This window comes from Coccinella septempunctata, chromosome 2 (assembly GCF_907165205.1).
Source record: "Coccinella septempunctata chromosome 2, icCocSept1.1, whole genome shotgun sequence".
Lineage (NCBI taxonomy): Eukaryota > Metazoa > Arthropoda > Insecta > Coleoptera > Coccinellidae > Coccinella > Coccinella septempunctata.
In genome coordinates this window covers 3,729,616-3,742,909 of record NC_058190.1, presented here as the reverse complement: position 1 = coordinate 3,742,909, position 13,294 = coordinate 3,729,616, and the positions used below count along the sequence as shown (strand labels likewise).

At 36.7% G+C, this 13,294-nt stretch overlaps 1 protein-coding gene across 1 annotated transcript in view; it reads left to right on the top strand.

Moving 5' to 3' along the window:
- The window catches only part of LOC123307245 (histidine decarboxylase), a 37,751-nt gene extending 24,981 nt beyond the window's left edge, over positions 1-12,770 (top strand). Inside the window, exons 6-12 of the mRNA XM_044889475.1 lie at positions 25-254; positions 1,632-1,722; positions 1,785-1,883; positions 6,024-6,351; positions 10,110-10,277; positions 10,347-10,508; positions 12,598-12,770. Coding sequence (XP_044745410.1) covers positions 25-254; positions 1,632-1,722; positions 1,785-1,883; positions 6,024-6,351; positions 10,110-10,277; positions 10,347-10,508; positions 12,598-12,755 — 1,236 coding nt within the window. The 3' untranslated portion in view covers positions 12,756-12,770. The remainder of the gene's footprint in view (positions 1-24; positions 255-1,631; positions 1,723-1,784; positions 1,884-6,023; positions 6,352-10,109; positions 10,278-10,346; positions 10,509-12,597) is intronic.
- The last annotated feature ends 524 nt before the right edge of the window (positions 12,771-13,294 follow it).

Sequence of the window (13,294 nt, the reverse complement as noted above, 5' to 3'; positions counted from 1 at the left end):
TGAAATATATTTGGATATTTTTAGGTCTGCGCGACTTTAGGTACAACTGGAGCCTGTGCGTTCGATAATTTGCAAGAAGTCGGAGAGGTTTGCCAAAAAGAGAAACTTTGGCTCCATATAGATGCAGCATACGCAGGATCAGCGTTTATATGTCCAGAATTCAGAGGATGGCTTAAAGGGGTGGAATATGCAGATTCCTTGGCTTTCAATCCATCCAAGTGGCTCCTGGTTAATTTCGAATGCACGGCAATGTGGTATGTACCTAATAGATCATACGAAGATTAAATTACAGTTCTCGTAACTGCTGATATACAGTGTCTCCTTATGAAAGAGTACCCCTCTTAATAACTCTCGACTCCCATGCAAAATCAGAAAATAAATCCAAAAAGAAGTTAACTTTGGTTCGTAGGGAAACATTTTATATATGGTTGGTCTCAATCGATTTGTATCAACCCTGTTAGGGTGATGGCAGCAAACCCTCTTAAACGAGAAGGGGGGATTGGTGACATTTTGTTTTGAAGGTAATTCCAAAGAGTATCAACAAAAGGTTTGATTTTGCCGATTTACAAGGGAAGATCGAATGCATGGAATTTTAACCTTGAAGTGAGGAGACGGTACGCGCCAGCCATACTGCGCCCAGATTCACTACAGTCAAACGAGAATCTGGGCGACCAATCAGATTGGGACTTGGGAACAGAACGAACATCTGCTTTCGTTTTCGTCCCTTCCACAAAACCAGGGAACATTCAAGGGCATTGAAACGCAACCGGCCAAAATGATAGAGTGAATTCTCTTGTTGATACTCTTTGGTAACTCGATGGCCTTTTCAAGAAGCCCTACACTGCACCAAACAATCAACAAAAAAGAGTAGAACGATCACAACATCAATAAAAACATAAAAATAATGAAAAATTTCTTACTTTGAAAGATTTTCAAAGTGTTGTTCATTATTTTGTACTTTAAATGTCCACAGAAGAAAAATATGAAATCGTAAAATCTGGGGAACATGGTTGACGTATAATTGACCCTTTTCTACCAATCCATTTTTCTTGGAAATATTCAGTGAGCCATTGCGATTGATGAGGTGGAGCTCCATCTAGTTGGAAATGAATGAGATCTTCTTGTAAAAGCAAGAGGACGGAAATATTATTTCAAATTTAGTGGAGCAATGGCTCACTGATAATTTCCAAGAGGAACAGATTGATAGAAGAGGGTCGATTGAATAGTCACCATGCTCCCCAGACTTGAGACCTTCAGATTTTTTCCTCCGAGGACATTCAAAATCGGTTTTTTTTAAACACGGCCCCTAGATGTAGAAAAATTGAAAGTAAAAATTCTTCAACTCCTTTTTTTCAGAGTACTAAAACAAATGTCAAGTGTACGGCATTTTTGAGAAGGCAAGCTAACCTCTAACTCTAATTCTTTTTGAATTTTTCTGATTTTACATGGGGGGCCGAGACATTAAAGATGGTACACTATATATCAAGTCGAACAAGTTTTTTCGAAGCATATGCAAGATGTATAGAACTTAGAAATTTAAAGCCAAAGCGTAAAATAGACAAAAACCCAACAAAATTCAACAATGACAATTAACGACAAACGAGATTTTTTTATTGATGGATACTTTTCAGGGTTAAGGATTGTATTGCTCTACATGAAACATTCAACGTGGATCCCCTTTATTTACAACATGAGTACTCAGGTTTAGCTATTGACTTTATGGTAATGAATAACAAAGTATCAGGTGAATTCATACATTCTGTCAATTTTTTGTTCACTTTCAGCACTGGCAAATCCCTCTTAGTAAGAAATTCAGAGCCCTAAAATTATGGTTCGTGATAAGAAATTATGGAATAATTGGACTTCAAAAACATATCAGACACGTAAGTAGTTCACATTCCTTCATCTTAGGTTAGGAATGCAGAATGCTTAAATGCTGGTACACAGCATGAATCGATGAAGTACATGCTACCCTACGGTAGGGTAGGTATCTTAAACAGCTTGCGACATTCTCATAACAGGGCACAACTATAGTGCCGCCATCAGAACAGTTTGGGAGTGAGAGGGTTGAACGTGATTTTGTTGTTAGGAAGTAAGAAATTGTGTTTTTTACACTGTCTGAAAAGTTTGATAGGTGCGTGATGATATTCAATTTTATTGTTTTCATTTATTAATATTGTTTCACAAACGATAAGCCTTTTCAATAATAGTTGTAAAAGTTTCGAGAAAATATCTGTTGAATAGACTAAAAGGGAGTGCGGGAGACTTGACCATTCTATGATCGAGAGACATAATTAATGGTCCAAGTTTCCCGCACTGAGCTCAGATGATAGTTTGCTTCAAAAAAAAGATAATTGAAAAATAGAAATATATTTAAAAAAATATACAAAGGTTCAAAAAAGCGAAAAACATCTCCGAAATAAGTGAGAGAGACTAAAATAGAAAATATGTATTTCATACTCCAGAGGAACCCATTTCTAGGGAACACTCTCCTGAGTTCGCGACCCACTAAACCTAACCTGCTTTACATTGGTTCCGGGCATTTGCCTATAAACCATTTATCCCTTAATCGGTTAATTTCTTCTTGCACATTGTCGTGCTAGGGTTTTCATGTTCGTCCATTTCGGATATCTCTTCTTAGTATAGTTTTAATAAGTTTCCGTACCCATTTTAATCTCTCCTCAATTGATCTCGCGGTCTCCTCTTGAAAATTCTCATTCTTCCTCTGTCTTCCTCCGGATCGTAGTCCACTAGTCTCCTGAGTTCTTCGTTTGGATGTTCCTTCGCTGTTTCGAATAACTTTTCAGCTTTTCTCTTCATAAATTCGGTGATGGTTTCCCACTTCAAATCTCGATATATCTGTTTGTTCCTGACAAACCAAGGCGCATCTATGGCACATCGTAGTAGCTTGTTTTCTGTTGCTTGAATTCTTTGTATATGGCTCTTTGCCGCGAATCCCCAAGCACCTGATCCATAAGTCAGTTGCGGTCTAGCAACGGCTTTGATTATTTTCAATTTTGTCTCATTTGACATGTGGCTCTTTCTACCTATCAGCGGGTAGAGGCGGTAGAGCATATTCATCGCTGCCTTGGTTTTGTCAACGGCTTGTTTGATATGGCTTCTCCAAGTTAGACCTTTGTCTAGGGTGATACCCATTATATATTTCGCTTCGTTTTTCCATTCGATTTCTTCTCCATCTACCTCTAGATTTGTTGTAGTTCTCAGTCTCCTCTTCTGCAGTAATATCGCTTGGCTCTTTTGTCCGTTGAGCTTTATTTTCCATTTAATACACCAGTCATTTATTTCATCTATAGTTCCTTGTAATTTTCCTTCTATGATTTCTGTCTTGCGATGTCGCATTGCGATTCCCGTGTCGTCGTCATATAGTGTCAGCATAGTCCTTGGAGATTTTGGTATATCGTGAATATATATGTTATACGGCCCAAGTACTGACCCTTGAAGCACCCCTGCTTCCATATGTTGTGGAGTTTTCTCCTTCCACTTTCACGTAGAATCTTCTGTTCCTCAAATAATTCCTAATCAACTTGCAGTTTCACTGAATATCCAGCATATCTCATTTTGTAAATCAATCCTTCATGCCATACTCTGTCGAATGCTCTGGCGACATCCTTCTGTTATGTATTCTGTGAGTCTCAGTAATTGCTGTTCAGTTGAGTGATCTCTTCTGAATCCGAATTGCTCTGGTGGAATGAGATTCAGATTTTCAGTTTCTTCTGTAAGTCTCCTAGCGATTACCCTTTCTACTACTTTTCCTAGGGCGGACAATAAACTTATCGGCCTGTAGTTTTGGGGGAATTTTTTATCTTTGCCTGGTTTGTTGAACACTATGACTTCTGCAGTTTTCCACTTTTCCGGATAGTGTTCAGTCCTTATTATACCGTTTGCAATATTTGTGGGAGCAGCTATACCTTTTCTAGATAATTTCTTCAACATAGCATTCGTTATTTTATCACTTCCGGGAGCTTTTCTATTTTTCAATCTTCTGATTATCTCTTTTATTTCAAATGGAGAAGTTGGTTTTTCTATTTTGTCGTCTACTGGAGGTTCGTCCATTTCTTCTTCGTTGTTCTCTACTTGTTCTTCCAGATCGTCATTATCGTCATCAGGTCTGTAATTTATTCTCGATTCTTTCGATCGAGTCCGCCAGTGCTTCTGCTTTATCGATATTTGTATATGCCATTCCTCTTTCTCCGTGGAGAGGTGGTATTTTAGTCTTTTCTCTTCTCAGACATTTTTGCATTTTCCGTGCAGAATGATCGATAGTATTTAGTTCTTGAACTCTTTTGTTCCATCTATTTGTTCTTATGTCCTTCAGGGCATTTTTTAGAACTTGGCTGTGTCGGTTTAGATTTCTCTTATTTATATCTGTTTTGTTGAGCCTGTATGTTTTTCTTAGTCTCCGATTTTCCCTGATGAGATCTTTGATTTCTCTGTGTGTATCACCGTGTGGATGTATCGGTGCTGGTCTCGTTATTTTCTTTGTGCTCTTTTAGTTTATTTCAGTTTATCAACTGCTCTTTCTAGGTCTTCCGGTGTGTTGATTGTTGGTATTTCTGTTGCCTCCGATTGTATCAGGTGGCTATATTTAGTCCAATCGGTGTGTTCTCTTGTTTGCATTAGTTCACTTCTTGGCCCATCTCCTATTGTTAATTCGATGGGGTTGTGGTTAGAAGTTCCGTCCCACAAGGTCTCTATCGAGAATTCACTAGTGATATTTTTCATAATTGCGATATCAAATATATCTGGTAATCCATTTCCGAATGCTAGGTACGTTGGTTCTTCAAGTTCAATAACGATAACTTCATGTTTTTCAGCGAGATCTTTCAGTTTTCTGCCATTTCTGTTTTCCATCCTGCTGTTCCATTCTGGAGATTTGCAATTTAGTCATAGGAAATTGTTTTCTTTCAATAAACAAACTTATGGTCAAGTCTCTCTCACCCCTTGTTCAACACTCCCATGGGTTAGGGAGAGAGGAACCAATTTCCTTAAAAAAGAATTTCTGTACTTAAAATTTTCATCTCACCATCACTCTTCTATCATCCATCGTTTGCTTTTTGGGCATGATAACTTTACGCAAAAAATGAGTTGCTACCATTTGCACTTACAACTGAGGCTTCAGAGTGAAAAGGGGTTCAACTCTCCCGGACCCCCCATACGACTAATTGAAAATTGAAAATTAATGAATCCCCTAGCATCTAATTTATAAAGAACGATGGAAGATTGAAGCACCTTGGTGTCCTTGATCTACCTTTAGTGTATGCGCATTTCCTAATTAATCTACCTGAATAAACCAAATGGTTTGGTTGAATTATTTTTTGCTGCAATCGGATTAAAATCATCTTCTTCCTCATATGTGATGTTATATGTAGGCGTCTGCCTGTGTATGAATCAGCCTCTTGATGTAAATGTCCAGCATTTTTTCTAGCGTTTAGACAGTGTTCCTTGTGTTCTCTTTCCAATTGGTTTGTTATGCTTGGCACATTTCACTGTCAATAATCCGACATTCTCTCTATGTGTTCATTCCAGCATTTTTGTCTCTTTCTCACTAACTTTCCCGTGTCCTGTATTTTGATTTGTTTCATAAGTTCTTCCTTTCTAACTCTCTCCATCAACTTTTTTCCATGCACTCTTCTTATTATCATCATTTTGACAGTCCCCATCATTTGTGTTGTTATCATTTTGTATTGTCTTTGCAGCATAAGTTTTATGTGTCGGTTTGTCATCTTGCTTATTCTTACTTTGCTGTCCATGTTAAGGTATATTTGTTGCGCTTATACTACTTCTTACAGACAACCTGATATTCTTGATACTTTCACGTCTGATTTCTTACTTTACGCTTCAGATCTCCATCACAAGTAATGTCTGCTCACAAGTATCAAAATTCTCTGACCTTTAATACGATTTCTCGTAGATCTTGAAAGAAAAATACTCGAACATAATTAAAATCAGCAAATTTGTTCCACTCATTTATTTCAACTAACTCGCCTTTTTATTCATTTCAGGGCGTATCCCTGGCTCAAAAATTCGAAGCTTTCTTGAAATCAGACTCCAGGTTCGAAATACCAGCTGAAAGACACCTGGGTATGGTGGTATTCAGACTGGTGGGTGAGAATCACATCACAGAGCAACTGTGGAAAAGGCTAAACTCCCGACGAAACATCCACTTGGTGCCGGCATCCTTCAAGGGAAAATACGTAATAAGATTCACAGTCACTTCTCCAAGAACAACTGTAGAAGATATAATAAGGGATTGGAAAGAAATCGACACTGTGGCCACTGATGTTCTCAAGGAAATGGACGACACGAGGAAGCCCAGGGTTCCACTAGGAGGTACTCCATATCAGTCAGATCTAAACGATATGTTTGAATTCATACGGCATTGATAACTGTTTATTTCTTACCACCGTACCAGGCAGATTTCTGGAATCTCATGTGGAGGAAATAATATCTTGATTATCTGTCCAAAGATTAGAATACAATTTCCATTCGTTACAGTTACAGAAAACAGATATCATTTAGATATACATAAAAGTATATTTGAGAAATTATTTATTTATTTTCTTTCTGGAATTATAAGCAGTGTAGTGATGTTTATTTCAATTATATTTTGTTATAGATTGAAAACTATGGATAGAGTGAAACTTATTATTCTAATTTTACTAAATTATTATATTTTATCATATATTATTGTTTATTACTTTAACTGTCCAATTTTACTAACACTGAACTCCGAATAAAATCAGGCTAACATCAAGAATGATACCATTGTATAAAGACCTGGTCTTTATACATTTTTACTCATACGGCCTTGAATCTGATCACTCACATTGATTCTAGGATAACGTGCTTTCAAAAAAATTCGTCGTTAGGAAGGTTATGGAAGTTTACCTTGGAACATAGATTACTTGGAATGGTCATTACAGTGCTACGAACGCATTTATTATCGTACACCATTGAACTCTAAAAGAAAGAAGGAAGTTCTTTTAGAGTTCACTGTCGTACACACATTCTATACTACATTCATCCTCTGTTTATCCTCTGCAATGGCGTTACTTGGATAAATGTATATACTTTCCTATCTGTTCCCACTTAGAATTTATTTTTCATTATAAATCTAGGAAAAAGAAAGATATTAAGATTTGAGGGACGTCATATTGGAGGACTTGCAAAGTTAGAACTTCTTGTCAATAAACGGAACTTCTATCAGGTATAAACCTAAATTACATACATAACTTATTTGAAGACGTATTTTATTGAACTCAAAATATAGTTGGAGAACCCAGGAGGGAACTTCGGTATTTACTAGAGTGCGTCAGATTAATGTAAAGGGAGTTACCTTGGACACTGTAGAAAACTTCTACCAAAAATTTGACTTGTACAGGGTGGGCAAAATTGGTGATACCTGAACTACAACTTTTTAACCCTACGAAATAGATAAAAATGATGTACCATTCATGTTGTATTTTTTCGGGAAACTAATAATGCCATCAACTGCATTCTTTTATCTTCTTTTTTTTTTGAATTATAGGTCAAAATTTAAATTTGGGCGATTTCAACATTGGTCATTATTTCCGTTTCTGTTTGTGATAGGATGTTGAAATGAAATCATTATACAGGCCTTTTTTTGATAGCTATCCCGTGGCGTACTATGATTTTTTCCTACAGGTTTATTTGCTGAGCTATAACATAAAGTTATGTTTTTTCTTATGAAAACAGTAGTTTGAAATGACTTAAAAGGAATCGCCATTTTTTTTGCTGTTAAAGAAATATATGATACATCACCCTCGGTCTTTCTAAGTCATTTTAAACTACTGTTCTCATAAGGAAAAACACATATTTATGTTCTAGCTCAGCAAATATACCTGTTGGAAAAAATCATAGTACGCCACTGGATAGCTATCAAAAAAGTGCCTGTATATTGTTTTCATTTCAACATCCTAGCTCAAACAGAAACGGACATAATGACCAAAATTGAAATTTCAATTTTGGCCTATATCAAATAAAAGAAGAGGAATGCAGTTGTTGGCATTATTAGTTTCTCGAAAAAAGACGACCGTAATGTGCCATGCATTTTCCTTTATCTCGTTGGGTTGAAAAAGTTGTAATTCAGGTATCACCAATTTTGCCCACCCCGCACATAGGGGGAATTGTCTAAGACAGCCTGTCAGAATAGTAAAAAAAACGATCATTGTACATACTCGAGCGTGTCAGATTAGGATGTAGTATGTGGTTAATTCCATGTTGAAAAGTATATATTTTTTTAATCTGTCAATTTAAGCGTGACGAAAATGTGTGGGAGGGCGCCAAACTTGCAAAAAAAACATCACGAGTACATTCTCGAGCGCATTGGTTTTTTTTTATTTTGACGCTTATGATTCAAGAATTACGAAAAAAATATAAAAATATTATCCGACAAAACAATAAACATTGGCCATAAAGGTCACAAAAATCAGTTTTTTTGAATTATCTCCTTTCCTGGGCTTCCAATTGTTTTCGCATTTATGGTGAAAGTTGTAGGGCATAACATCTTCTACAAATTTTGTCTGAAGCAATTTTTTCTACGTTTGAACGTTTTTGAGATATTTGGCGATGAATGTATGCACATTAGACTGGATTTCAACATTGACCTTGGCCTTTCGCATGTGTGGCTAAGCTCCTCACACTTATCGCCCTCTAACCCGAAAGCGGTTAAGAGTATGTAAAATTGCTTCAGACGAAAGTTGTATAGAATTGTATTATCTATAACTATCATAATGAATACAGAAAAGATTAGAAGTACAAGAAGGGAGTTATAAAAAAAATTCCTTGTTGTCATCTTCAAACTGTCAGATTAGGAGACCCCCCTGATTAGGGTCAGATTAATGAGTCAACACGTCTGCAACACCGAGATTAACCATCTGTATGAAAATCTAACACGATCTTGAGAAGTAGCTTCCTTTGGGTCGAATTAACATATCCTCTAAAAATTTGACACGGTAGAAATTTTTTTTTACCTTTTTCAACTCTTCCGTACGGTGACCCCCACTACGCAAACTGTCAGATTGATATGATTTTATTATCAGAGACACGTCGTTGGGCATATACAATATCTTAATCTGACACGCTCGAGTATGTACACCTGACGATTTTTTTTTACATATGTATTTGAAAACCTGCGGACGCTTTTCCCACCACTGAAAGTACATACATCATAGAAACTTTTTTTCCTTCTACCATCTAATCTTCAAAATCAACTCTAGGTTTTACGTGACATAGTATTATGCGTTAAATGAAATTTTCTTCAATTTGGTTAGGTAATTTAAAAGGTTTATTTTCTGTGACTGAACGTAAATCTTTCCATGAATCACTTCATGATGGTGACAAATTCTTTGCTTACCACCACTATCTTCCACTCTATAGTTAGGGAGTCCTCCAACATGGCGTCCTGCAAATCTTGTTATAATATCTTCTTTTTTAGTATTCTTTCATTTCAAACCATCATCGATTACACTAGTCATTAAGGAGGTCTATTATTATTAGTATTAAATACAAGCTCAGGATAGGAGTTCGAAGACCCATAAACCTTAAAAATCAACAAAATATTTATATGGAGCACAAAAAAGTGAAAAATGCAAAAGAGAATAGAAAAGAACAAATATAGCAGCAAAAATAGAAGGTTATGAAAAGTAGGCTAATAAATTATATTAGTTGGTAAAATCATACAAATGGAATCAGGAATTCCACATAAGCTTTCTGCGAGTAAGACTAAATGAGTTGAAAAATCCATATTCCTCATTTTTTAGCGGATTGAATTTGAAATCATCTGAAATTGATATCTTCAATTTTCCTAATTCTGTTTCATGTTTGTCAGCATACCTTGCTTCAATGTTTTTTGGGTCTTACCTTAGTAAATCCAAAGTATTAGCCCATATAGGTCTAGTCGATTTTCAGATACCCTATAAAAAGTGCTATAGAGTGAGGTATTTCATATAATTAATATGGAAATACTTCACCTATTCAACCAAAATTGCATGTTGAAAATGTAAAATGGTGAGGACCTAACATGAATTTTACCTATAAGACATGGTGAGAATGTGGTCATTTCACAGATACCAAGACCAAGAACGAGAACTTTGGAACCAGTCTACTGCTTGCCAACTCTCCGATGTCGCCGAAAATAGTGAATGGAAGTTTTGCTGCTATCTACGATCAAAATGATGTTCTCGAGCAATTTTCCAAGACCATCAAGCTGCGTCAGAATGCTCAAGACAGTCCAGGTAAGGGTCTAAGCAAGTTTTGCGAAACGATACACCGGGTATAAGCCCATTTTGTTTCTTGGAATGCAGCTATGAGGAGAAGGATCAAGGGAATTTTGATGTCGGGGAAGCAGTTCTCTTTGGATTCACGTTTAGATCTTTTTCATGGACTCGAACCTCCCACCAATAGGCATTCAATAGTTGACGATGCTCCCCTTCTGGAGGATGAAGAAAATACTTCAGGCCACTCTGGTGAGTATGTCCACCTGTTTTAAGTCTCAACTCTACTATAGGATACTATAATAGAGAGGAAACAACCTCATATCTCTAGTGCTAAAAAACGACTACGTTTTGGTCTGTGTTCCGCACATTTGACAGTGAGATGGCGCTGAAAAAGTACTGTCAATGCAGAAAACTGTTCAGTAACAATTTTATAATTGCGCGAAATTCGAATTATATTATACACTGCGCAAAAAATTAACGCACATTATGGAAATTTCAAATTTATTCTACAACTGAAGGTGTTTTCAATGATAATTATTTTTATCAGAATTATGCATGCATATGTTATCCACTTTCAACGGTTTTCTTCAATACAGATGTTTTTTCCCAGCAGGAATAAAAAAAGATGATATTATCAGATTTTGAATGTATTGGCTCCATTCTAAAATCAGTTGTTCTCGATCAATTCTAGTGATCAATAGTTTTTCTTTCGTTGGATTTTCTACACTCGATCGATATGCAACGCGAAATACGCAATTTGACCCAAGAGGAATGTGCCCAAGCGGTAGTTTTGCGAGAATAAGGGTGGACATACACAAGAATTGCAGAAAGGTTTGGAGTTTCCCATACAAGTGTGTCCAAATTGTTGCTGCGATTCAGGGAGACAGGTATGAATGTCCGAAGACCAGGACAGGGTAGACCACGGGTAACAACTGCCATTCAAGAACGTTACTTGAGAGTTTCTTTGTTGAGACAACGGTTTGCAACCGCTCGCCTCCTTCAAATTCAGCTTGAGGAAACTCATGGGGTGCAAATTTGCACTCAGACAAGAAGACATCGCAGAGAATATGATTTAAGGCCTCGTGTCGCGGCAAGAGGCCCAGCTCTTACCCCAGCCCATCGAAGGGCGCGTTTGGGTTTTGCGAGAGAGCATAACCATTGGGAAGAGTTCTCTTCACAGATGAGCCTAGATTCTGCCTCTACCATTGTGATCGACGTTCCCTTGTATACAGACGTCCACATGAAAGATATGCTCAGTGCAATTTCCTGAATACTACTGGTTTCGGGGGAGGATCGATTATGGTATGGGGTGGAATATCTTTGACTGCTCGTACAGACCTAGTGGTCGTTGATAATGGAGCTATGAATGCTGATAAGTATATAAGAAACATTCTTGAAGAGCATGTAGTGCCATTTGCCCCATACATTGGTGACTATAATGCCAGACCCCATCGTGCGCGTATCATTCAGGAGTACCTTGAAGAGGTTGAAGTCTCTCGAATGGAATGGCCAGCAAGAATTCCAGATCTCAATCCGATTGAGCAGGTTTGGGACAACATCAATAGAAGGCTGAGAACATAGACATAGAGACATGGACTGTGCCTTACCTTTATATCTATGCATGAAATACGGTCAAAAAAAGTGACAGAGAGAAAAACACTTCGGGAATGCAGTTGTCTTTTTCTAGAATTTTGATTGGTCTACACTCACCTCTATGTGAACAAAAAAGAGAAAGGTAATGTCCCGACGAGCTTTTCTCTCTTTCTAATAAATAGCCAATTTCATGCTGGCATTGCTCAGTCCATATGTCTCTATGTCTATGGCTGAGAAGTTCAGAAAATCATCCAGCTACACTTAATGACTTAATGAAATCCAACTCGGAGAACTCTGGGAAGGATTAGATCAGAACATTTTAAGATAACTCATTTTGAGTATGAACCGTCGTTGCCGTGCTGTAATTAACGCAAGGGGTATAAATACCAAGTATTAAATCACTCATCAGCATTTCAGTATTTTGAAAATTGTTCATTTCTCTTCTTTCACATAAGATTCGGTGAAATCCTGAATTTTTCTTCCATTTAATGTGTCTTGTTTCGTTCAAAACCTTCCCGAGAGAGCATAAAAAATAAGTTATAAAGTCAATGTAGAGTTGACTTTCATTAAAATTGAGATTTTCAGAATGTGCGTTAATTTTTTTGCGCAGTGTATTATATTGCGTTTTACGTACTTCAAATTGTATCGAACTTTAAAGAAACTAATAGATTAAATTTTGCGAATCTTCAATATACGAGTAATATCGTTTCTTTTTTGTTGTAACGTTGAAGTTTCTTAATTCCAGATAGCAGTGGAGGGAAACTATCCCCCAGCAATCTACTGGAGGTACCATCACAAAGGAGGCATCGATCTAAATCGGTGGACCATCAGTACACTTGTGGGGGCAATTCTTCCTCAGCCAAAGCAAAAATATGTACCAAATGTGGTCACGACTTGGAGTGATTAGGTTTCGAAATTGGTGAAGCGAAGATGAAATATTTGTTCGTGATATTTTCCACTACGTACAGACAGGAAAATCCTGAAGATATATATATTCCCAAATACGTATTTATAAATATATATAAATAGTCTAATTCCAATACATTGAATAGAACTTTTTTAAGGATATCGATCAGACTGACGGAAAATGTGATTAAACATCGAATGCAGCTATAGATTTCCATTATACGATGTCAGTGAAATCGCATTGAAATTGGGGGGATGATAACTCTGTCATCTTGAATATTTTATGTAAGCGAATGAATTTTTCATGGAATGATCAATTTCGAAGAGTTCTATCTACCTTGTGTCCAAAAATAACACCTTTTGAGAACCTTATGTGGAATTGAGGATATTTTCATGTCATTATAATGACACAGTTGAAACTTGCAAAAATCCCAATTGAGTTTAACAATTATTCATTTTCTGTTCTCTTTTCCAACTTTATGTCTATGGAATCATTGATTCATATCCATATAGAAATAATATTTCAGCAAAAAATA